Here is a 23,406-nt window from a genome sequence, read left to right on the forward strand (position 1 = left end):
ACAGCTAGCTCATGAGGCGTCGTCCTTTCTTTCGGATTCTTTCTTCCCATCTTCCATCTCCAATACATGAATGTGGCCGTAATCGTCTTCGCCTCGTATTTCCCACCGCCAGTCAGTCAACCATACACATCGTGTCATCATAGGAGCTTCCCTGAGAACCGACCACAGCGGTGCTAAGTTTCCATAGAATCCCTTGCTGTCATGTCTTCCAAACCCTAGGGGTATAAAGAAGCCTCCATGTTCGCAGCTTCCATAGACATAACAATGATGGAGATCCTCACATGCAGGCTAGACAGGATACAACAAACATGCATGCGCGAGACCCCGAAAGAGAGCCTGCCAAGATCCTGTGGCGCACTTATTTAACAGATACACCGCAGATCACCATTTCTCCCCCAGTAGAGTTGGTCCAAAGGGCCGCAAATATGTTGCCACACGAGATACCGAGCCTTCGCTGTGTCCTCCGCGTCATCTTCCGTACCCTTTATTTCGATACAAACCCCCTACTACTACTCAAACTATTCGTACTAGTAAAACTCGACGGCTTTCCATCATTTGTCGTCATAGGCGAAAGCGCTACATTCTCCTGACTTACAGCCGGTGGTTCAGCCAGCAACGTAACGCTATGCCTGGGGCTTTTCTTCAGTACAGCCTTGGGTGGTCTCTCAGCCTTATCGGAGGTGACGACCTCACTGTTGGTGCGGCTCTTGGTTAGCTTCCTAGTCTGTCGCTTCATGTCCTTCTGCGTCGCTGTGGAAGATACAGTGCTCTCGGCGATGGATGCCAGGTCCGATGGCGTGGAGCGGTTGTCACTGGACCTGCGACTAGCTCCCGTTGGCGGCGATGTGTGTTGAATTACTTCTGGCGGAGAGCCGTATATTTCGCCGTCAGTCATGATGACGGGATTCGTTGAGGGTGGTGGACGCGGCGGTATGGGCGACTTTGCACGTGAGGTACCTGGGAAGGTGGGCCTTTTGTTTACCGTACTCGATGGGGGGATTTGACCAGTCGTGTATGCGTCGAGTTTTCTTTTGAGCAGGTCGGCCTTGACTGGCTTGGCAAGATAATCGTTCATGCCTGCGGCAAGACACTTCTCGCGATCTCCCTGAATTGCCGACGCCGTCATCGCAATGACAAGGACTTTTCGGACGATGTCGATGGGGTCTTTGCGGAGCAGCTTTGTCGCCTCATAGCCGTCAAGCACTGGCATTTGCACGTCCATAAGAACAATGTGATAGGGCTTCCCTTCATTGGCCTGGTCTCGTAGACCCTCCACCGCCTTGAGGCCGTTCTCGTAGGCGTCTACTTTCGTATATCCCAGCTTGCGCACAAACTGGATGGCAATCCTTTGATTTATGAGATTGTCTTCGGCAACACAGATACGCATCTCCTCTTTGGGAATCTGGGTGAGGTCCAAATAGGGGTTTGGAGACGACTCCCTGCGTTCGCGTGCCATAGACACATTGCCTAGCGATTGTTGCTTGTCTATGATTGGGGGCACATGTATCGTCTGTGCATCTCCAGCCGCCACTTCAGGTTTGGCCTTGTCGAATGTGACGGTGAACCACGCGGTTGTGCCTACACCCTCCTCACTGTCAAGCTCAATCTGACCCTTCATCATGGTCTCGATTAGAGACTTGCAGATGCTGAGACCGAGACCACTGCCGCCATACTTGCGCGCCGTGCTCGAGTCTGCTTGACTGAACGGCTTGAACAATTTGGCCAGCTGCTGAGGCGGGATGCCAATACCCGTGTCCCTTACCCAGAATGTCAGTGTCACATTCTCAGGTGTGTCCGAGTCGACCCTGGCGCCGATAGTCACGGAACCGTCCTCGGTGAATTTGAGACTGTTCCCAATTAGATTGCCGAGCACCTGATGCAAACGTATCGGATCGCCGTAAATCAGCATAGCCGGCAAATTAATATCCTGGATGATTTTAACGTTCTTCTTTGACGTCTTCTCCCGGTTGCTGTACGACGCAGCTCGGACAACCTCACGCACCATCTCCTCTGGATTGAACGCGATGATGTATAGCTTCATCTTGTCTGCCTCCATCTTGGAGAAATCCAGGATGTCGTTGATAACGGTGAGCAAAAGATCTGCCGACACTCGGATCGAATCAGCCATCTCCAATTGCTCCCTGTTCAAGCTACTGTCTCGCAACAGCTCAGAGTTACCGATGACACCATTTAGCGGTGTCCGCAACTCATGAGACACGTTGGCGAGGAAGATACTCTTGGCTTTGGCAGCCTCCTCGGCTATTTTGACGTTGCGGATAGCCTCAGCCTCGGCGTTCTTCGCCTTGGTCTCGGCCTCGATCGCCTTGGAGAGTGCCTGCTTCTGCATCCCGACCATGGACGAGTTCTCTGCCGAGACTTTCTCGATGTTCTTCATCGAGAGAGCATTCGAATAGCTGATGCCGATTTGGTTCACGAGCAGCTGAAGCACCGTCACATTTCTGTCGGTAAATGATCCTGGCTCACCCTCGAGGTACAAGACGCCAAGCAAGGGCTGCGAGCCATGGCATATGGGGATAGCAATGACAGCCTTGCTCAAAGGGTTCCGGTGCAACCAGTGATCACTAACATTGCCGAATCTCTCATCCGTGACGAGATCCGGAATGAAGACAGCTTCGCGGAACCTGATGCAATAAAGCACGACATTTTCGGCCACCAGAGACGTCCCAGCCAATGGCCGCCCCGGGATATGTGACATGGCACCCTTATCTGGCTCACCACTAGCAGCAACGCACCATGTCACCTCCTCAGACTCAGACTCGTCATCCTGCACCACTATTGCAGCTTGGGTTGCAGAGCCGCCACAAGTCTGCAGGATCACATCGCACATCGTCTTCAGTAAAATGTCGACCTGTAGAACCGACGAGATGACTTGGGACGACACCAAGATGGCATGTAGGTCGATCATGTCAAGCGCGGGAAGACCAACGCCAGATTCGGGTTGCATGGTGCCCCGCCACGCCGCCATGCGCGTCTCTTTGGTCTCCACCATGGTGGGCTGCACTGCCTGCTCTATCTCTTCGCCATCGGCAGGGTACGTGACCGATGCCGTGTCGCCGGCAAAGTCAGTTTGCACACCAACCTCGGCAGTCCTCGTGCTCTGCGTGGGACCATGGAGTAATAAGGCATGCTCGTCTTCGATACAGCGAGCAATGCCCGTAGCTCCTAATTGTTGCCAAAGCCCGAGTGATTCCTTCAGGACCGATCTTGCCAATCTCTTGGCTGACTGTCGAATCAAAAAGCCGGCCATCAGGTAGTTTCCTAAAGCCTCCTCGAACGTAAAGTTATGCTCGGAAGCGTGGTCTAAAGAGCTTTCGTATTGGCGGATAGCGACACCGTGTTGGTCTCGTAGTTCTGCCACCTGGGCATCCAGCCAGTTGGTCCAAGCGAGATAGTTGACATCGGAGACCACTTGCCAGTCCTTGATCTTCTTGTTGAACCCTTCGAGCAACGTAATGGTTTCCTGGACCTCATGCTGCAAGTCCTCCGGTTTGTTCCGCGGGTCAGCCAGCTTTCGAAACATGAGGCCAGCGAGCGCAAGACCGTGGAACAGTATCACGGCTCGCGTGTTCCGGGCAGACCAGATGAGATGGAGGTTTTCCAAGCACCTCCGCCCAATCTCGCACGCCATTTCGTAATGACCATAAAGATAGAGTGGAATAATCTCCATGGTTTCGTAGATAAGCACAGATCGCCCCCCATTGTGCGTGGATTTGTTGAGCCACATTTTGTAGCTCGAGGATGAATGTTGCTCGTCCGACATGATTTCCCGTGGATCCGAAGTCTGTGTCTTTCCCTGAAGGGCACGGCACACCTGTCGGACTGAGATGAGAAATGTTCCACCTCGACTGTCCTGGTGCCAACCGGGAACCTCTTCGCAGCAGTACTGGCATGTAGCCTCGAGGTCCGTATAGTTCTCGCTAGCGAAGAATTTCATCTGGGCAGCCAGCCCAAAGCTGAGAACGACCGATATGCGGTCGCCAGCGCCGGCAGCAAATTCAACAGCGTCTTGCAATTGATTTACCACAATGCCGATCGGAATCTGGACGTGGCTAACAAAGTTGGCGTAAATCATGTACCCACGGGCTGAAGAAAACGGGTCCCTAAGTCTATCCAACAGCTCGACACATTGACTGCCGAGCTCTGCTGCGAAATCAATCATGTTGAAGCGTGCCAGTGCGATCATGGATATGTGAAGAAAAGCCATGCCAGACTGTGGAAAAGAACCCTGGTCAAGGTGAATGCGGATCATGGCCAGGGAAAGGCTGTAGAAGTCGAGGCAATCGCTCCACCATGCGGCGCTACACGCGTCTGCCAATATAGCTCCTACAATTACAAGGTGAGAGCCGGTATTTTCTGCGAGGTTCATGGCGCCCATTCGATCCATAGACTTTATCATAGTAGACAGCCTCATAAATTCCGCGTCGCATTTCTCAAATGTAGGGTTATCGTCGAAATTAACCTTCAAATGCGTCAAGCTTTGCTTCAGGCTCGACAGCGCCGATTGAGAGTCTCCACTTTGTGCTAGTATGCGCGACTGTAATAGCCAAGCTGGGGCCTTGTCCTCGGCTGATTTGGCGTTGGTGTAGACGATGTTGAGGAGACCGAGGGCGGCATTGTGTTGACCCATGAAGACATAGCACTCTGCTGCTCGCAGATAAAGCTGCAGCGTTTCGTCATAGTATACATCTTCTTCTCCTTCCTTCCACGGGTCTGGCTGCAGGAGAATGATGGCATTGCTGTAGTATTTGGCAGCAGTTGGTCGTGCACCATTCTCCACAGCAATGGCGGCACAGTCCATCAGATGCTTCCGGAACTGTTGACGGTGTTGAACCTGGCGTTTGACAATATCGACCGAGGCACAAATGTGAGAGGCGGTGTTGTCCCGCGATCTGGTTTCGAAACAGTGATGCTTCAGAAGGGTCTGGGCAATGATGAAATGCATCCTGGACTTATTGCATTCCTTAAGGCTGGACGCGGCCTGGATATATCTGTCATGGGCAAATCGAAACCTATCGTCGGTCTCGCCTTGCATGATTATGCACGTGTTTATGGCTGCTTGTAATCCTTCCACTGCTTCCTGTGTGGAGTACCGAGTGCGAAAATGAGCCTCTTGCGGATCTGGACAGGCACTGTCAACAAACTCGAATTCGCCCCGGAGAAGTTTGCAGATCAAATCGAACGAGAAAGTGTTCCCCAAAAGAGACGCCCAGGCGAGTATTGATCGCGATGATGCGGGCAGCTCGCTGAGCCTGCGAGTGATGAAGTCATTGTCTAGCACATCGTAGTCGTGTTCTCCCTTGAACTGCTCGAAAAGCTTATCCAGATCAAAGACCCATCGACTATCCCTATAGTCGTAGCAAATGCACTTCGACCGGTAACAAGCGGCCAACATTTCACGCATGTACTGCAGCAACGTGGTCAGTCATTGCCATCTTTAGACAGTATAGCGTCCGAACCCGAATTTCTCAAGTCGCCATGGCGAGGGCAATTTCTTCTAGACCGGCTCGGTTGTACAGAGGCTGCACTTGCAAACCATCGAAAAGGGGAACGGATCATCTGAAAACCTACAAAAGGGTTGCCGGCTGTCTTCGATTGGATGACCAAAGCGAGAGGTGCGATTTCCTCTGGGGGTCTGCAGAGTGTTGACGACACAAACTGTAGAATCTCCACCTCATTCAAAGGTGACAGAGCGATGCGTGTGACCCGAGGGCCACTTGCCTTGGGATGTTCTGCAAGTTCAATCAGCAACGGACAACGGCCCAAGTCGGGATACTCACCCTCGTTTCCCGTGGGCTGCAATATTCGCTGAATCTTCTCTTGGGGCATCTCCTCAGGCCTGAAAGTGATAATGACGACCATTTTAAGCCTGCTTGCGATCATCTGAGTGATCAGTTCTAAAGACTCATCGTCGGCGAAATGAAGGTCATCCAAGCAGAAGCAAATGAAATGGTACGTAGTGAATATCCGCAGCAGATCCAGAAACGTGTTCATGAGTCGAATCGTTTTGGTAGAGCTTCCACGTAGGAATTCCTGCGAGCTCTGAGATGATATATGCGGACTGCGTGGGTATGCGGTGCTGGGAGACGCCCCAGGAGAAGACCCTCGTCGTTTCAGGGGAATTCGGACATTCCGCCCTTTGGGGCTCTGTGCTGAAGAGGCCGACTTGGCCACGCCGGGCTCTTGGGGACCAAGCAGAAATTCAGGCAATCCAAGTATTTTATGCAACATTGGCCAGATTGGGCGAACATAGTCCTTCAAGGCCAGATGTAGCGGTGTCTCCGTGTTCCTCTCACCCCATACCTGCTTGAAAAGCGACGATACGAGTTTGAGAAGTGGCCCAAAAGCGGTCCTCCTCGCGGTATCGAATTTTGAAGTGGCGCAATAGCCTCTCCTGCGGGCATCGGCCAGTACTTGCTGCACGAGAAAGCTCTTGCCCAGTCCTCCAGCACCTTCGATGGTCACAACTTCGCAATGCCCTCGCCTTCGAAATTTGGCCGAACCTAAATGTCTCGAGAGGCTGCCGGCTCCACCCTCAATGCCACTATGACGCGACGGCTGGCGATCGCTAATGTTGTCGAGCAGACTCCTGGTCTCAACAGAAACGGACTGGTGTCTTTCCCATGCCCTTGTCAGCTTCGGTCCTGAGAGGTTGGAGTGGCCTGAAGACATGGTCTCCCACGATACTATCTGAGTATCGGTACTATTCACAGATGGTTGGAGACTGCCCCTCGACAGCCGAGGATCTGAGGAAATTGTCGCAGTGAAGGAACCACTTCTCCTGTTTCCTCCACCTTCAGCTGAACTAGCACCTTCACTAGAAACATCGGCAGCATCGAGAAGGTCATTCGCGAGGCTTGATCCGTCTGCAAACCTGTATGTGGGATTCATGTTACCAACAGCATGGCTCTTGGAAACCCGTTCAATGACCTTGACCAGCTCCCCGCGTTCTTTGTGCCGCCCAATCATGGTCGTGGGCAACATGAAGAAGGATGACACGTCTCTCGAGGCGATGTGCCATTCTTTCAGGGCCAGCCAGTCTCCTTGAATCAAGAACTCTTGCACCATTTGCAAGTCGTACCGCAGGCCGCTTATTGAGTGATATCGATCTTGAATGCTCTTGGCCGTACACTTCTGGATGATCCTTCCCAACAGTTCCGGAACCTCTATTCGGATGTTGGATACCAAGGGGATGCGGCGGCCCAGCACGCATTGTACGACGTCGAGAGGGGTTGCTCCTTGAAAGGCGAGTTGTTGGGTGAGAAGTTGCCAGAAAACCACGCCTAGTGAGTATATATCTGTTCGTGTATCTGGCTCAGCTGGCATACGTCCCGTTTGCTCCGGGCTGATGTAGACGAGCTTGTGCTTCGCGCCAAGTTCCCTAGACAATGCGGACCAGCCCGTACTCGTGAGGCCATTTTCGAACGACCTAACCCCCGAGCCGAAGGATGTCAGCTTGACTTTGCGAGTCTCGATGCTGTAGTGGAAAGTATCGCCTCGAATCTCGCCATGAATCATGCCATGCCGGTGGTGAAGAATCTCCAGGCACTGCGTGGCACCAATGGCAAAATCGAGGAAATCTTGTAAACTACGCGTCCAAACATCAGTAGCGCTCAGCGGATTGGTAGATGCAAATTCAGTCACGTACCTGATGGGTTCTTCCAGGTGATAATCGTCTTTGCGATTTGCTTCGAACCTGTCGTCGATTCTTTTGGCATAATAGAAAGCAGGCCCAAAATCCATAACCCGAAAAAGGTAATTATACCCTGGAAACTCGTAAATCGACACAATAATAGGACCTCGATCGCCTGGTTGTGGTGTCAACCTCACGAGGTCTACCGGCCTCACATTATGGTCTCCTTCCGGGTCGGCAGTTGCAATCAGGCTCTTGCTGATGTGGAATGCCCTTTCCTCGCGCAGGACATGATATGATATGCGCGCGACAACAGGCCGCTCCTCGACGTTGGAGAGATCGGTTACTGAGCTTGAGCCGACTGGTGGGGAGGTGGCCGAACGTTCACTACTGCCTTCGCTTTGGGGAAGTGAACTGGACGACGATAGCTTGCTGGCGAAAGCAGGAGGGCTGGTGATATTCTGCGAGGGGGTCGTCGCTGTCGTCGAATACGGGGAAACGAATCTTGTCCCAAAGACATGCCTTCAACGAGATTGCGTCAGAGATGCATAGTTCTGCGACAGGAAGATCGCGGGGGGTGGGCGGTAATAACCAGTTATCATATGTGCTATGGTACGGTCTCCGATTCTCATCCCAGGTATAGCCAGCTATTTGTCGCAAGCGCTCGAATATGCGTACTGGAGGATCGAATGTGCTGTCTTCGTCCATGGCGACCTCGGAATCGCCAAAAAAGCCCGACATTGGGAGGTACAGTGCTACCGGTGCGGCAGATCGGGCTCGACGGGCGGATTAGGGTGTCGCAGGTTCGTCATTCATGATCCGTAGGCTCGAACCCCCTGAAGTAGTGTTCATATGGGTTCGTGGCAGGAGAAAAGAAGGAAAGGGCCCTCATCTACAGAGCAACGGCGGTAAAGAGCGTTGACGACGCGATTGAATGTCGGAATCTGGTGGTTTGGCGTCTAGGCTTGAGTCTGCTACCTTGCCTTGGCTCAGGGTCTTTTGGTGGAACCTGGAACTAGAGCCTAAACTGGCTAGGTGCCTTAAGGCTATCATTCGCTCTATGTAGCGTTTGACAGCGCGATTATCTTATAAACCTTTCAAGCACTACTAAAAGGGAAGCATCGGATTTTGCAGATAGACGAGGAACTACACGCTTGTACCGTCTCAGATATAGAATAACAAACATTAATGTGTATATTCAGATACCATCAAGCAAACTGCAGTGGAGACTCAACTCTACACTTCGAAATGAATACGCGGTGAGGATCTACATAAACTTGGCACGGGATCGAGCTGCCCATCCGAGCGGCGCGCTTGTCTGGAGTCTAAGTGGGTGCTTACTAAAACCGAAATACTAGAGTACTCGCTACTGCGTGCGCCAACGAGTCAGCGGTGTTTCTACTGATTCAAGTGCCACAGATCGATTGTGCCCCAGTATGCGGATCTTCTTTTCCTAACCAAGTATGCGTCGCTGTCGCAGTGCGCCCTGGCTCGCTCTCCCCGGTGTGCGACTATTGTGATAAAGAGAGAGGGGTTGAGGCGGCCGATTTGCAACATGGCGCGGAATCTTTGTCATGACATAAGTGGCGGGCCCGAACGTGTGGTTTAAAATACTGCAACAACGTTGTAAACTATATAAGTTCGGCATGTAATGTTGATAGATGAAATATATCTCATACCCAAGTGACTTTCTCACCTTTTTCAAGTTGCGAAATAGGCGACACGATGCTGATGTGTTGAAATGGTTGCATGCACGATGTCTTCATCAAGGGAGCTGTTTAATGGCGTCATCAGCCAAGGCCTTCCAAGTCTACGGGTGAAATAGGACTTTCTCCACGCTGCGACATTACCTAATGAACAGCTTGGAAGAGCCACCGTCGACTTTGGCAGACGTAGGTACACATACTTGAGTATGTTTGTGTGGCTTTAATGACACATTGAGGTTGCGTTTAATCGTAGCCGATTTCAAACAGCTAGAAAGGGGGTTTTGTTTGGTAGCAAACAGTTTCATCAGTCAGACCTATGGCACTATCAACACCTATGTTGCGTGTTTGTCCCTGCAGATATATCGGAGTGGATAAGGGCGATCACTTCGTCATCCAGCTCTAGCGTAGGTTTATATGTGTCTAATTCTGTATATCAGCGACCGTCTACTCTTTTCAGTCAGCGTTTCGCTTTCCCAGCGCGTAGAATCAAAATAAAGCCATCCATCATTGATTGCATCGCATGCACAACCTTCCATTTTATCGAACATTGTCAACGGCTATGTGATCCGTAAACTCCCGCTTCTCTAGCTGAGCTAAAACATCCGTAAAAAGACGAGGCTCGCTGTCAAATATCGAACGCAAAAGACCTCAGTGACCTATTTCTGTCAGACCCAGTCTATTGGACCTGCTTCGACGACTTTTGGGGGTGGCTGGGGAGTTCCTGCGTACCATTGATCGCAGAACCAGCCTTCTTAGCTGCTACGGGGCCTTGGTTGAGGCGGCGTTCCTCGTTCTTGCGACCGTTCACAAAGTCAGGGTAGTTGAGCGTTAACTCCACAGCTCCGTTCACAATGTGGTCAGCAGCCTCAACACCCAACATGAACGAGTGGTCCTGGTTGCCGACCTCGTATCTCCAGCTGCCAAAGCGGCCTCGGGACAGGATGTCCATGTCCTGGAGCTTGGGTAGCAGCTTGGTTAAGACTCCTTCACGCTCAAGAGCGGGTGTTGGGTAGCCGTGGTCGAACTTGCGATGGTATGTAGACACAATTTCGTCCTCGGGTTTGATCATCTCGGTGTTGATTAGACCCTGGATACAGTCCTTAAGCAAGTTGGCTTCGTCAACAGGCTTCTTGGTTGACTGCGAAACCTCGAGCATGATAGACCAGTAGGGCCCTTCCTTAGCCTCGGTGCTCTGGGGCTTGCTGCCATCGCCCAATTGCTGAGTGGCGAGCTTAACATCAGCTTGGGGTTGGTTGTAGGGAGAATAGTTGGAGAAGATAGTGGCACGGTAGAAGGGACAGTTGTCCTCGGGGAAGTAGAGCTAGGTAATTGTTAGCAATGCCGGTCTGATGTACCTTAGCAGTAAGGGCAACCCACCCAGCACTTGTCGCCAATGCGGTCAGGTCGTTCGCCACGCAGACCAACACCAATAACGTGGGTCGACGAGTAGTACAGATCCTTGCTAAGATCAACTAGCTCCTTGTTGCCCATAGACTCAACGAGCTGGTCCACAGCCATAGTAGAGATGAGCTTCTCATAGCTAATGGTGGTTCCATCCGTCATGGTGACAACCTTCTTCTCAGCATTGACCTTGGACACCTTACCTTTCTTGCCGAAACGCTTCTTCTCGTCCGGGAGGGTGTCTGCGACAGCAATCCAGATGCCACCGGTACCATCACGAGCAGGGAAACGGAAGGTAGCGTTGGGGCCCCAGTTTCCGGCCACCTTGTTCAGGATGACGTTCTTGGTAACGAGCTTGACGTTGGGGGCAGCAACACGCTCTCCAAGCCACGCAGCTTGCATCTAGCATTTAGTCAGCCTATGCCCAAGGAGGTATTGAAATAAACACCCAGGAGCCGTGAAATGACCTAGGAAAACTGCCGTATTGTCAGGTTGTTCCACCCAGACTGCCAGTGGGATGAACTGCCTCATGGAAGGGTCATTGCACTGGGAGCTGGCTGGAGTAACTGGCCAAATAGGAAAGATATTCCATAGCATAAGAAACCGAGCTACTGTTTTCGTCCGTTCTTTTGACAAGCGACTGATATTGGGCTAAACAACTTACATCTGTGGTCGGAACAGCCCAAACCTTATAGTTGTAGGGTCGCATGAACATATTGGCAATGCCCTCGCCAGTGTTGCGCAAGATCCACTCGTCAAAGTTCTTGGGCTTGGTGTTGGTGACACGGTGTTCCAGAGCAGCATCGATCAGACCTTCCATGCAAGTGACTTGATCTTCCTTAGGCAGCATGGAGATATTGTTTTGGAAGGGATACGGCACCCACAGTCCCTTGTAGCGGACATAGGAGATTCGTTCGTGGGTGAACCAGTCATCCTCCTTGGGAAGAGCCTCATTGATGCAGTCGTCGAAGTACTTGTAGTGGGAGAAAATAACGTGACCGCCGACATCGTACAGCTGTCAAGGCCTTTGTCAGTACCCAGCAGCAGCAGCAGATTTGTTTACCGAGTATATGACTTACAAAGCCCTCGGGGGTGATATCTGTAGAGGCAAGGCCGCCAGCCTTGCTGCTAGAGTCAACAATCAACCACGATGGTCCGTCCTAGGTCGAAGTTAACTTCGTGGGCTGCTCGCTCGACTGGCGGTGAGGCATACGATCTGGTTGAGGCGCTTTGCGGCACCAAGACCCGTTGGGCCAGCACCGATGACAAGGACGTCAACGTTACTGTAAATTCCGTGTCAGCAATCAATTTGTTGCCAAATACAATTGGACTTGCCGTCCAGGATCATTGCTGGGCGTACGTACATGTCGGCCATGTTGGAGGTTCTGTTTGATGATGTTGACAGGAGTCAAGGTGGGGGGTTTGGAATATATCCGAAGAAATGCAAGTCTATGGCTCAACAAAGGACCGAAAGAAGGCTTGAAGATTGTGCAAGAGAGCAATTGCGAATCTACGACGGTGCTGAGAAAGAACAATAGAATTGGATTATTTCCCCTCTATCAACACTCTTCGTGAAAAGGGGAGAGAGCACCTTAGTGGGATGTGACAATTCTCGACAACCCCGAATCGAAAGGGGGATCCACACTACCTTTGGTGGGGCATGCACGCATCTGCAGGGGTTCGCCCACGCGCGGGACGGGTAGGTGAGGTAGGTGCTACAAAACATACTCATGCCACTGCCTGTGGTTATGCTGTGACTAGTGGCTGTTAACAATTTGAGGCACTATCAAGATGAAGTAACCACTACAAGCTCCAGAATCTGAATCCATATCATGATTTCTCTCTTTGGCCAACAACAAGTTGGCAACAACAACAAACCGCCCCTCCTTGGAGATCCTTGGAGTACTTTCCAAGGATGCCCTGGGTTACAGCGAAGAGGCTTGGTGCAGCAACCAAAAAACTGACAATCTTCAGCAAGCCAGCCCCTGTTACATAGGTTTCAACCTAGACGATCCGCAGGCTAGCAGTTCAACTTGTGCCGGCAGGTAGCGGATGCTCATTGTGATTAAAGGGTCATTTTGACGGAAACAACATGAAGATCACAGAGGCTCTGCAGCTCTTTTCCCTTCTTTCATGCACCCGAGCCACTGTGATAGGAGCAGTGTTCGGGTGTGAACCTTTGTTCCTTGTGCCTACGGCGGCTCAACACTTCTGATCGGCCATTGACACCCTTGCTGCTGGTAATTTCATAAGATGAGCAATATCCAGGCACGTTGCCTTCTCAGATACACAAGCTTGGCGACGCAAGTTTCACGGCTCACCATTCCCAGGTAGGTCGCTTCAATGCTTCATGTCCGTCGTTATGGATACCTTTTCGGTTCCTAATGCTGGGAAGCATGGTTGCAATCCCGCTCCCATTTTACCTGTGGGTCCTTGTTTGCTCCCGGCAAAGCCTCCCGAAGTTGATGGCAGGTTAGAGTCGACCACAGCAACTAAAGCAATAAAACTTCAGTCGACTTGTTGCAGCAAATAATAAGGCTGGCAGCATCCCTATTGCTCCAGGTAAGAAACCAAGGAGGAGTTCCCCAATGATCCAAAAAGCGAACATACCGTTACTAGTGGTAGAGTCCGCTGAATTCGTTACAAGCCTGGTTCATCACGTCATTTTTGATAGCAAGCAGCGTTCACATGTTCCTTGGCCTCTTCTCTGACTATAATTGCAATTCGTCACCAAGATGGGTCTCGGCAAGATCGTTTAATCTTGATAAGGGCAGTCTGAACCAGTCTCCCGCGCATGCGTTTTTGTCGGCTCGAGGTCTCTCGTCACACGGTGGCCAAATGAGCTTGTACCGGGTACACTGGTCTTTGGTTAATTGCTCCAACTGCCAACCAGAGCTTTGCAAACTGGACGACGTGGTTGGATCATCATTTCTTGATTGCCTTTTCAGGAGCAGGGCTGGCATGCCCAGGTGGGCTCCATCCAGGGGCCAAGAACGGAGTAGATCTACGCAAAGAATCGCAAAGAACCACCAGGCCGTCGTCTCAAATTCACGTTCGAGAAAGCCCACAGGACAGCTGGCCTAGCTGCCAAGATGCCAAGATGCCAAGGTGTTCCCGGCTCAATGAGGAAATGCCGAATTTGATCTTCAGGCATTCGGGTCCGTTACTCTGAAGTCTTGGCAGGGTTGTTCGATTCGTCTCGTCTGAGAAAGGCTCGCGGAGCTCTGGCGCTTGATGTTTCCAACACCTCAGCACGATTCAGGGTGTACTATAAATATCTACAGCATGTGGTGTATTCTTTAGTATGTTGGAGTTTGTCTCGCCAAAACTCCGAGAAACTGAATACCTTGCACGAACACAACTTGCATCGTGTCTCTGAGACAGGTAACTAGAGCGGCCGTAATCCTAGCTTCCGCCCCCGTGCTTGATTTAGACAGGAGCAGGTCATATGAAATGACCCCGATCAGATGCTTGACACTTTGCCGGTTCACGGCAGCGACAAAATCATGACAGCAGTGTCAGTACGCTGCTCCAGCCAGGCTGTTGCTATTAAAGTGGTCACTCATAGTCAAAACGGCGTCGTATCCTTCGGCATCTTGGTAGGGCTGAAGCCCGGATCACGAAGCTCGAGCTAGCCACCTCGTATTATCTTGAGATCGCGGGGTATCATGTTGCTGAAGCCGTGAACTAACCCGTGAACTGCCGAGACTCGAGATAAAATAAATAGTCCGGTGCGGTCGACTTTAGTCATGTCCCAAGTGTCATCAGGGTGCTTTTGGCACCAATACTGAACAGGCTGGCTGCAGTAATGCGAACCTTAGAGCCATTTGGCCGCAGATTGTCAGAGCCGCAAGCTTCCGTTGTGTCGTTGGTGGTGTAGCGTCAAGTGTACATAGGAGCGTGAAATCTACCTTTAGTACGATGCTCGACACCTCATCGTGTATCTAAAGCACGCCTCGCTCTCCGGCCGTCAAAACTCTGAGAAGACGTGTCAACACGATAGTGGCTTTCCAACGGACTACAGCAAAGTTCTTCGAAATGTCAGTCAGAATTGATTGACTCGACCGTGTAACCACTACCTGACTAGAGCTTCGAGTAAGCAACGCAGTCCGGTATTAGAGGCTCGGCGGGCCTTGTTTGCTGGCCATTTGAATAAGTTTTTTTTCGATCAGGTACGGCTTGCAGTGTATGCTGTTTCTGCTTATAAAACGCGGCCCGTATGTAGATGGAACCATCTAGGGTATATATATGAAAGCGCACATAAGAGTATTGATATAATGGGATTGGATGGCATCATCAGCACGAGTATGAAATGGGCCACGGAACAAGACTGTGAGACATTGAGCAGCCGCGTTTAAATCCCGCATACAACTCTTCCAATAAGTCGGCCTTTTCCTTTCTTTTTTTCCTTTTTGGTTGAATTTGCTACTTCCTTCGAGGTAGGGTTTGACAAGGTCGATCGGCATAAACCACAAATAATCATTGGTAAATGTGGTGATTGCGTAGTGCTTGATCTTCCAACTGGGCCTCTAGACACAAGTTGGCAGCCCTGCAGTGGTTTGCCGCCAACCTTGGAAATCATGTCCCCTTAGAATCTGAGTGACGACCCCACCCCTGAAGCTACTGCATCGGGGCAAGCGGAGAACAAAGTAGGTGCCACTAGGCAGCACCACCCACTCGCAGCGTAGCGTGCGATAACAATGCGGGCGCATCACTTGACGTATTCATTGCAACTACTACACCAGGTGTTCTCGTGGAGGAAGAGTGATATTTCCGATTCAGCCTGAGTTGTTGATTCTGCGGCATTGCAACAAAAAATTGCAAGTATGTAGAGAGCTCGGAAGTCACATATTAATATGATATTGGAGCATATACCCAATGGCATTTGTGTTTATAGACTTGGATCAGACTTTTTAGACTTGAAGTTGCTCTCACAAAGGCCATAGGGGCAGCGTGGAAAAGTGGGTGCTAGTGCGCTGCAATGATTGATAGGACCCATGCCCCTTTCTTTTCCCTGCAAAAATACAACCGCGACTTTTGGCCTTTTCTCAACCTTTGAAAGCTGCCAGGCCCCCATCTACCAGTCTTCATTGTTCCTCCCTCACGCATCTCTTCCTCTTCTCGTCGACGACGACACTCCTCCGGATACTTCTTTCTTTGAAGGTATTACTCGAGGAGACCATCGGCACCACGCACAGTCTCCAAGCCCGCTTCCCGATTGTCAATTGAACTAGGTCTTATTTGGTCTCAGCTGGCTTGGCCGTGTCGCTCGTTCGCAACCTCGTCATTGTTGAAAATTACAACTTGCCACTTCTATCACCGCTAACTCTTGTAATCCATCTCGATTTCCTGTAACAAGATGGGTGCAGACGAGAAGACGAGACAATCTGGCGAGGTCTCGCGATCCGAGAACAAGGGCCCGATCTTGCCTACTGTCAATCCAGAGACGGAGAAGCCTCAACCTCCCAAGGTGGCAATCCACCCAGCATTCTACGTTGCGTGCGTGCATATTCTTTCGCCTGCCAGGCTGCGATGGTATTGCGAAGGCTGCTGAGCTAACAACGAGATAACAGAACTTGGATTGGTCTCTCTTCATCCGTCATTCTATTCAACAAATGGATTCTTGATACCTTGGAGTTCCGTGAGCGCGAACATCCCTGAAGAAATTGATAGCGAGAATCTGTACTAAGACGACACAGGCTACCCTGTCATTCTGACCACCTACCACTTGACCTTCGCGACAATCGCAACTCAGATCCTCGCCCGATATACTAGCCTGCTCGATGGTCGCAAGACTGTCAAAATGACGGGCCGCGTCTACCTGCGCGCCATCGTCCCCATCGGCATATTCTTCAGTCTGAGTTTGATCTGCGGAAACTTGACCTATCTGTACCTCAGTGTCGCTTTCATCCAGATGCTCAAGGCCACCACGCCTGTCGCTGTGCTTCTGTCCAGTTGGGTCATGGGTGTCGCCGCACCCAACATGAAGATCCTGATGAACGTCTCTGCCATTGTCGTCGGCGTCATGATTGCCTCATTTGGTGAGATCAAGTTCGTATGGATCGGATTTATTTACCAGATTGGTGGTATTATCTTCGAGGCCATCCGTCTCAACCTGGTCCAGGCTCTTCTCAGCTCCGCCGAGTACAAAATGGACCCATTGGTCTCTCTCTACTACTTTGCTCCCGTCTGTGCTGTCATGAACGGTCTTGTCGCCCTCTTCTGGGAGATCCCCAAGGTATCTATGGTCGAGGTTTACCACGTTGGTCTCGGCACATTTTTCCTCAATGGGCTCTGCGCCTTCCTGCTCAACGTCTCTGTCGTCTTCCTGGTAAGTTGCGCTGTAATACAACCACAGCTGAATCTAGCTTATCAATTTCACAGATCGGAAGAACCTCGTCCCTTGTCATGACGCTCTGCGGTGTTCTCAAGGATGTCATGCTTGTTGCTGCTTCCATGCTGATCTGGGGCACCCCCATTTCTGGCCTCCAGTTCTTCGGCTACGCCGTTGCCCTGTGCGGTATGGTCTACTACAAGCTCGGCTACGAGGCTATCAAGGGCTACGCAGCCGAGGGTGGTCGACAGTGGGCAGAATTTGGAGCTGCTCGCCCGGCTCTGCGCAAGATCATTGTGATCGCTGCTGCGCTCTTCTTCGTTTTTGTCCTCTTCGGTGGATTTGCCCCTGCCGAGTACAACCCGACTCCCTATATAAGCGAGGCTGCCTCCAAGTATGGCTGGAGCTCGTGAAGACGCTACGTGATGAATGAAAGACTCACTTTCACCGTATGACTTTTTAATCTTCGAGGTGGGATGGAGTTACGAGGGCAAGCCTTGCCGCCAGGGTCGTGGTGGGCTGGAGACATTGCCGAAGGATCAAAGGACAATTTGAGGTAGAGCGTTGGGTGTAACTGATTTTCATTTTCAAGTACATACCTGCAACCCACCTTCACGTTCATCTCCCCGTTTCTTCATATAGGACCTCTAATCAGTTGGAGATTTCTCTCATTTGTGGCAACGGGGAAACCGATGTAAGTGAAGGGGCAAACGAGTAAACAGACTCGCTGTACAGCATAGAGAAAACGAGATGGCGCCGATCGCATGCCTAGGGGCGACAGGCATTGCTCGTATTACGATACGAGCTGATTATGTACCTTAGATGGCGTAAGACACCACCAGATAGATCTGAATGGATGGAAAACTTACCAAAAGGAACAATTGTCTGACTTCACGGCGTGAACCGACTGTTTCTCCGAGTGGGCATCGTTTGGGCTGATGGTCCGACCACCTTTTCTACTGAACGGGATAAACTCTGATGGAGCTAAACCTAGGTTAAAGACTCCGTATCGTGAATTCTGCGGACACGAAACCTGATATACATACAATATATACATCGTTACCTGGGAAATCTAAGAGATAACCAGTGTAGAGTCGTTAGCTAACTTTAGTATTAACCACGTGAATTTGTCTGCGTAACTCAGGGTAGCAATGATACACTGCTATTATTATTGCTTAGACCTGGCTGGGGTGGAGCCTTGTTATGCTTTTCTGTCTTTATGCTTTTACCACCATGGAGTTGAGGCCTTTTTCAAATCGTACCCTTCTGTGTCCACATCAGCTCATTTCAGTATGGACATAAACTTGCTTCTTTTCCAAATGGGAAGGACACTGCAATTAGACACAGCTCTCACGACTGTACACTCAGGTGCCAGGAGACTCAAGCTACGTAGCCTAAGTCAAACCCTTTGGTCTGCAAAGATTATCGTGAACACTCCAACAGGATGCTAGCTTGGGCGGTTGCATCGTAGGCTGCGCGAACCACTGCGTTCAACAGCATAGAACTCTACTATAGGCCGCTCTCATGAGGAAGTACTCTGTCGCATGATTTGTCACGCGCTGCAGTGCCCGTTAGATATCCGCCTCGAACAGAACACAGTAGTGAAGGCATCTACACACAGTTTACGTCTAGTGGGATGTCCTTTCCACTGGTGGAGTGATCTAGAGGGAGGGTGGGATGCCACGAGTGTTGGATACAAACTGAATGTTTCTTCGGACGCATGTATTTCTAGGCTGGATTCAGCTGCTCACGAGTGCTAACTGTGAAGATCATGTGGTGAAAGGCACTGATTCAAAATCAACCCAGGTTCCATAACTTAGGTTGGGCTATGGCAGACCCAAACTCAACATCGCAGCGTAGATCCGGGCTATGGCTATCATCATGCTTATTTGCCTCAAGCAGCAGCCCTCTCATGGATTGATTCCCGCGAATATTTCCGTCGATGCATTACAGCATCACATCACTTGAAGCAGACACGTATGGGACTGAGAATGGTCTTGTCAATGCTTTCAGATTCAGAGCAAATCCCTTTGGGCTCCTATGCCATGTTGATGCAATATACATCCCAGTCCTTTAACCCCCGAACCAAACGACATGAGAACGCGGAGAGGAAACGAGTTTAGAATTCTGCGTAGGTTAGCTTTTAGTGCATTGTTTTCTCAAGTGGCTGGCCGTGCCACCACATCGCAGGATCGCGCCATATAGCAGGAAGGGGACATACTCAGAGGTGTAAAGAACCAGCGGTTCTTGCCGCTCGTGTAGCGCTCCTCAAGCACCTTCTTGACGTTCTTCTTGGCATCCTCACGCTGGCTGACCTCCTTGAAAGTGTCGGCCGTCAATGCACCCTTCAGGCCCTCGAGTTCGAGCGTGTAACGAGTGGGCATCAAGTGGTTGTAGTTGATAGCCTTAATGAAAGGCTTGATCTTGGATCGCTTCTCTTGTCTCGTCTTAGACATGCGGCGGGTAATCTTGGACGGGTAGCGCTCGATGCCGGCGACCAGGGCGTGGCCATAGGGGTGTGTCTTGTTGCCGCTGTCGACGGGCTGGATGATCACGACCTGGTGGGAGGAAATCCGTCAGTATTCGGTTTTGTTTCTCAATCGCAGTCGTGTGCAGCTGGGCTGGCTGACTCCCCAAACTTTCGGGCTCAATGTGTCCTCGCATCGCAATTGCCAACGCCAACAACACCATTGCCATCCCCTGCCAACAAGTCGGGCCCAATTCCTTTGCAACGTACCTTCTTTCCGGCGTATCGGCCACGGGTGATGATGGCCACTCGGCCAACCTTGAGGAACTTCATTTTGGCGTCGGGGGCGTCGTGAGAGCGTATGAAGTCGGGTTAGATTGGTGACCTTGATACTCTGAAGTTCGCGATGGTCCTTTTTTTGCACGCTTTTCTGAGTGGAAAGTTCAAATTCATGTGTGGCCGACCTTACCCAAAGCGGATGGACTTTTGTGGGCTTCTCGGCTGTCCAACTTTCGAAGTGCTTGACGCTCAGGCCACATTTTGCAGTGGGTCCGATTTGCGGAGAGACCACCTACAAGCATCCAATACTTCATAGACCTCACCCGAAGGTCAGAAGAGGTCATACCAACTCTAATGTCAAGAAAGAGCTCAACTCATTCGCAACTGCTTTTCAATTCGGATACTGCAAAAGCTCAATCGAATTCCAACCCATAGTCGTTTTGTTGAAATTACCCTACAATGGCACCACCTGCTGCGTACATTATCTCCCGAGGGGCAGACCCAGTCTTTGCCCTCTTCATTGGACTCGGAGCTGCTGCTACTAGAATCAACCGCGAGGAGAAGGAGAAGGGCAGGACTACACAGCAAACCATTGAGGCTGCAAAGAGGTAATCCTTACAGACCTCATATCTCATTACCTTTAATCACTCGTGCTCACAATTATGATATAGACGTGTTGGGCTCTTGAGCAAGGCATCATAGAGCCGATCTTTTCTATTTTTGGGCCTTGTACCTTGAGCTACTCTATTCAAATCCCCCGAGTACTCAATACTAAGTGGAGCGATGACTGCCACGAGTGCTTTTCAATCCTCATAAGCTGGTTCATATTCTTTCTTCAAGGCTTCTCTCACCATCTGGCCACAAAGTTTGGCTGTCGGGTTCGTGCTGACAGCCAACTGTTTCGCGATCTCATTACCGAAACGGCCCCCTTGGGCAAAATCTCGCGATGCGGCTTCCTCAAATTTAATTCTGGTCCACTCCGTCTCTTTTCTATCTTCCCCTAGGTATATTCTGCTGTCCGACATCGACTTCGCCGTCATGTGGTAGATGGCTGCTCGTTGGGTGTATGCGAGGGATAGTATCTTCCCAGTTTGGGGTGATACCAACGCGAAGAGACTCTTAGGCGTCAACAACCTGATTGCCTCGTCCAAGTCGGACAAGGCGGTCTTGGCGGCCTTAATTATTTCTTGGCCATCGCAGGCCTGAACCAGAGCTCGCGGGTTGAATGTTTGCAAAAGCATCGTGTCCCCGTAGAGCCTCCTCAAAGCCTGGGCCCTGTTGTTACGGGCGCTGGCGTATTTGGGATACTCCGAGATGATATCTCCAAGTCTAGAAACGGCGCTATGGTAGTCCTTGATGGGGTCCGAGGTTACGGGTTTCAGACCAGCAAGTTGCATCTCGAGTTGCTGAACCGACAAGACGACATCTCGTTCTCTCTGCGAGATGCGTTCATACACAGACGGGTCTGTGATGAGAGGGTCTTTGGGGAGGCTCGGATCTACCAGTACACTTGCTGATGAGTTTGACTCCGGGTCTTTGATCTTCTCGAGGACGTTGGCGTCGTGTTGACTCAAGATCACGGCTGCCATTTTTGGGTTTGGGCCAGAAAGAACTGTTGATGCGATGGGCGCAACCTCGAGATATGTGTCGGGTCAGTGTGGCAGGAACCGTTTGGACTTTCTCCTGCAGTTATGACGATGGACGTGATAAGCAAGGTGCTTCCGTTATTTGGGCCGTCGGGTACTGGCGGCTTTGTGGCGTGTTCCCGTGGTTCGGCTTACCGCGGGAATGAGAAAGGGCCGCCGTCGAAACTTGCGTACTTAGCTAACAAGCTATGCATTGCTAATGCATGACCGGTGCTATCAATGCCTTTCAAGGTTGTGTCGGGGGTCTTTGACCTGTATCCGAATTGGTTGTGCGGAATTCAAGCGCGCAAGAGGGCGGTCCATTGATACCCGTCGGGTCGGCCGACCTTATCAATCATGGGGGACATTCAAGACAACGACCGATCTGCTTCCATATTCCATTCAGGAAAGCCAAATATCTACGAATCAACTATTTCCCAATACAGTTTCAACGTCAGCATTTAATCCCGGCCATTACTTTACCGGTCTCTGTTCGCTACATTCCGATTACCACCATGGCTCCCTCAGCAATGCCAGGGTCACCCCTGAGACAAAGTGCCTCCCCCCAATACAATGGCAACAGTCAGAACGAATATTCTGTCCAAACAGCCATTTGCAACTTCCGTGGCTACGATCATGTCACTTGGTGGGTAGGGAATGCCAAGCAGGCGGCTTCCTACTACAACACCCTCTTCGGGTTCAAGACGATTGCCTATCAAGGGTTGGAGACAGGTAATAGATACTTCACATCGTACGTTGTCGCCAATGGAGACGTTCGCTTCGTCTTCACATCCCCAATCCGCTCGCATGCCCACCTCACTCCATGTGACGAGATAGGAGGAGTTGAGAAAGCGTTGTTGAAGGATATGCACGACCATCTCGAGAAGCACGGCGATGCTGTCAAGGATGTTGCCTTCGAAGTTGACGATGTCAAGGCCGTATACTTGACGGCAATCGCTGGCGGTGCCGTGGTGGTTTACGAGCCTGATACAATACACGACAACGAATATGGCTCTGTCGAGAGAGCCGTTATCTGCACCTACGGCGACACGACACACACCCTGATCTCACGAGCCTCATACACGGGTCCCTTCCTCCCTGGCTACCGTGCGCCCTCGTTGGCCCCCTCGTCAGTGTCCTTGCCGCCTATTAACTTGGCCTGCATCGACCACTGCGTTGGCAACCAGTCCTGGAATGAGATGGTGGAGGCATGCGCCTTCTACGAGGAATGTCTATCATTCCACCGCTTCTGGAGCGTGGACGATTCGCAGATCTGTACCGAGTTCAGCGCACTCAACAGCATCGTCATGAGCAGCGCCAACAAACGTGTCAAGATGCCCATCAATGAGCCGGCACCAGGCAAGAAGAAGAGTCAAATCGAGGAGTTCGTGAAGTTCAACTCGGGCCCTGGCGTGCAGCACATCGCTCTATTGACATATGACGTCCTCTCCACTGTGGCTGCCATGCGAGCCCGAGGTGTCGAGTTCATCAACGTGCCAAGCACGTACTACGATACCATGCGCGCGCGACTCAAGACGGAAAAGCGCGATTGGGAACTGAAGGAAGAGTTCGACGCCATCGAGCGCCTCAATATACTCATCGATTACGACGAGCAAGGCTATCTCCTGCAGCTGTTCACGAAGCCGCTGTTGGATCGCCCCACGGTCTTCATTGAGATTATCCAACGTAACAACTTTGAGGGGTTTGGAGCGGGTAACTTCAAGAGCTTGTTTGAGGCTATTGAGCGAGAGCAGGCTGCGAGAGGTAATTTGTGATGTGTAAGTAAGCAGGAGCAGAGAAGGAGTTTGTATGATATAAGCAAGCAAGGAATCAGTCAATTAAAGCAAAGTTATCGGCAGCTCAAAGTGTATAATACGATGGGTTACGAGCTCATGGAGAACAGTGTATGTTTATTTTCACACAGGTAATGAAGACAGAGTATT

General features: G+C 51.0%; 7 protein-coding genes across 7 annotated transcripts; 3 read left to right on the forward strand and 4 right to left on the reverse strand.

Moving 5' to 3' along the window:
* Window positions 1–484: 484 nt before the first annotated feature.
* Window positions 485–8,392, reverse strand: BCR38DRAFT_342713 (putative histidine kinase HHK1p; the record flags this gene model as incomplete). The annotated part of the gene is made up of 5 exons (XM_040855967.1): window positions 485–5,425; window positions 5,590–5,750; window positions 5,799–7,606; window positions 7,667–8,173; window positions 8,244–8,392. The coding sequence occupies 5 exons, from the start codon at window positions 8,390–8,392 to the stop codon at window positions 485–487; spliced, it is 7,566 nt and encodes a 2,521-aa protein (XP_040715446.1).
* A 1,213-nt stretch (window positions 8,393–9,605) lies between these two features.
* On the reverse strand, window positions 9,606–12,330 carry BCR38DRAFT_433803 (FAD/NAD(P)-binding domain-containing protein). The gene is made up of 6 exons (XM_040860275.1): window positions 12,123–12,330; window positions 11,972–12,041; window positions 11,838–11,918; window positions 11,423–11,773; window positions 10,735–11,160; window positions 9,606–10,678 (listed from the first exon to the last, which is right to left on the reverse strand). The coding sequence occupies exons 1-6, from the start codon at window positions 12,131–12,133 to the stop codon at window positions 10,034–10,036; spliced, it is 1,584 nt and encodes a 527-aa protein (XP_040715447.1). The 5' UTR covers window positions 12,134–12,330; the 3' UTR covers window positions 9,606–10,033.
* Window positions 12,331–15,792: 3,462 nt separating this feature from the next.
* BCR38DRAFT_433808 (triose-phosphate transporter) lies at window positions 15,793–17,968 on the forward strand. The gene is made up of 4 exons (XM_040860276.1): window positions 15,793–16,257; window positions 16,332–16,399; window positions 16,458–17,089; window positions 17,143–17,968. Exons 1-4 carry the CDS (start codon window positions 16,118–16,120, stop codon window positions 17,503–17,505), a joined length of 1,203 nt encoding a protein of 400 aa, XP_040715448.1. The 5' UTR covers window positions 15,793–16,117; the 3' UTR covers window positions 17,506–17,968.
* A 1,063-nt stretch (window positions 17,969–19,031) lies between these two features.
* On the reverse strand, window positions 19,032–20,026 carry BCR38DRAFT_204811 (ribosomal L27e protein family-domain-containing protein). Its single transcript, XM_040854119.1, has 3 exons — window positions 19,830–20,026; window positions 19,314–19,650; window positions 19,032–19,219 (listed from the first exon to the last, which is right to left on the reverse strand). The coding sequence occupies exons 1-3, from the start codon at window positions 19,890–19,892 to the stop codon at window positions 19,212–19,214; spliced, it is 408 nt and encodes a 135-aa protein (XP_040715449.1). The 5' UTR covers window positions 19,893–20,026; the 3' UTR covers window positions 19,032–19,211.
* A 271-nt stretch (window positions 20,027–20,297) lies between these two features.
* BCR38DRAFT_485177 (uncharacterized protein) lies at window positions 20,298–20,540 on the forward strand (the record flags this gene model as incomplete). Its single annotated transcript, XM_040863845.1, has 2 exons — window positions 20,298–20,446; window positions 20,510–20,540. 2 exons carry the CDS (start codon window positions 20,298–20,300, stop codon window positions 20,538–20,540), a joined length of 180 nt encoding a protein of 59 aa, XP_040715450.1.
* Window positions 20,541–20,641: 101 nt separating this feature from the next.
* On the reverse strand, window positions 20,642–21,427 carry BCR38DRAFT_344043 (uncharacterized protein; the record flags this gene model as incomplete). Its single annotated transcript, XM_040856075.1, has 1 exon — window positions 20,642–21,427. One exon carries the CDS (start codon window positions 21,425–21,427, stop codon window positions 20,642–20,644), a length of 786 nt encoding a protein of 261 aa, XP_040715451.1.
* A 551-nt stretch (window positions 21,428–21,978) lies between these two features.
* Window positions 21,979–23,238, forward strand: BCR38DRAFT_409441 (Glyoxalase/Bleomycin resistance protein/Dihydroxybiphenyl dioxygenase; the record flags this gene model as incomplete). The annotated part of the gene is made up of 1 exon (XM_040858372.1): window positions 21,979–23,238. The coding sequence occupies one exon, from the start codon at window positions 21,979–21,981 to the stop codon at window positions 23,236–23,238; it is 1,260 nt and encodes a 419-aa protein (XP_040715452.1).
* Between the last annotated feature and the right edge of the window lie 168 nt (window positions 23,239–23,406).

Source organism: Pseudomassariella vexata, assembly GCF_002105095.1.
Source record: "Pseudomassariella vexata strain CBS 129021 chromosome Unknown BCR38scaffold_7, whole genome shotgun sequence".
NCBI lineage: Eukaryota > Fungi > Ascomycota > Sordariomycetes > Amphisphaeriales > Pseudomassariaceae > Pseudomassariella > Pseudomassariella vexata.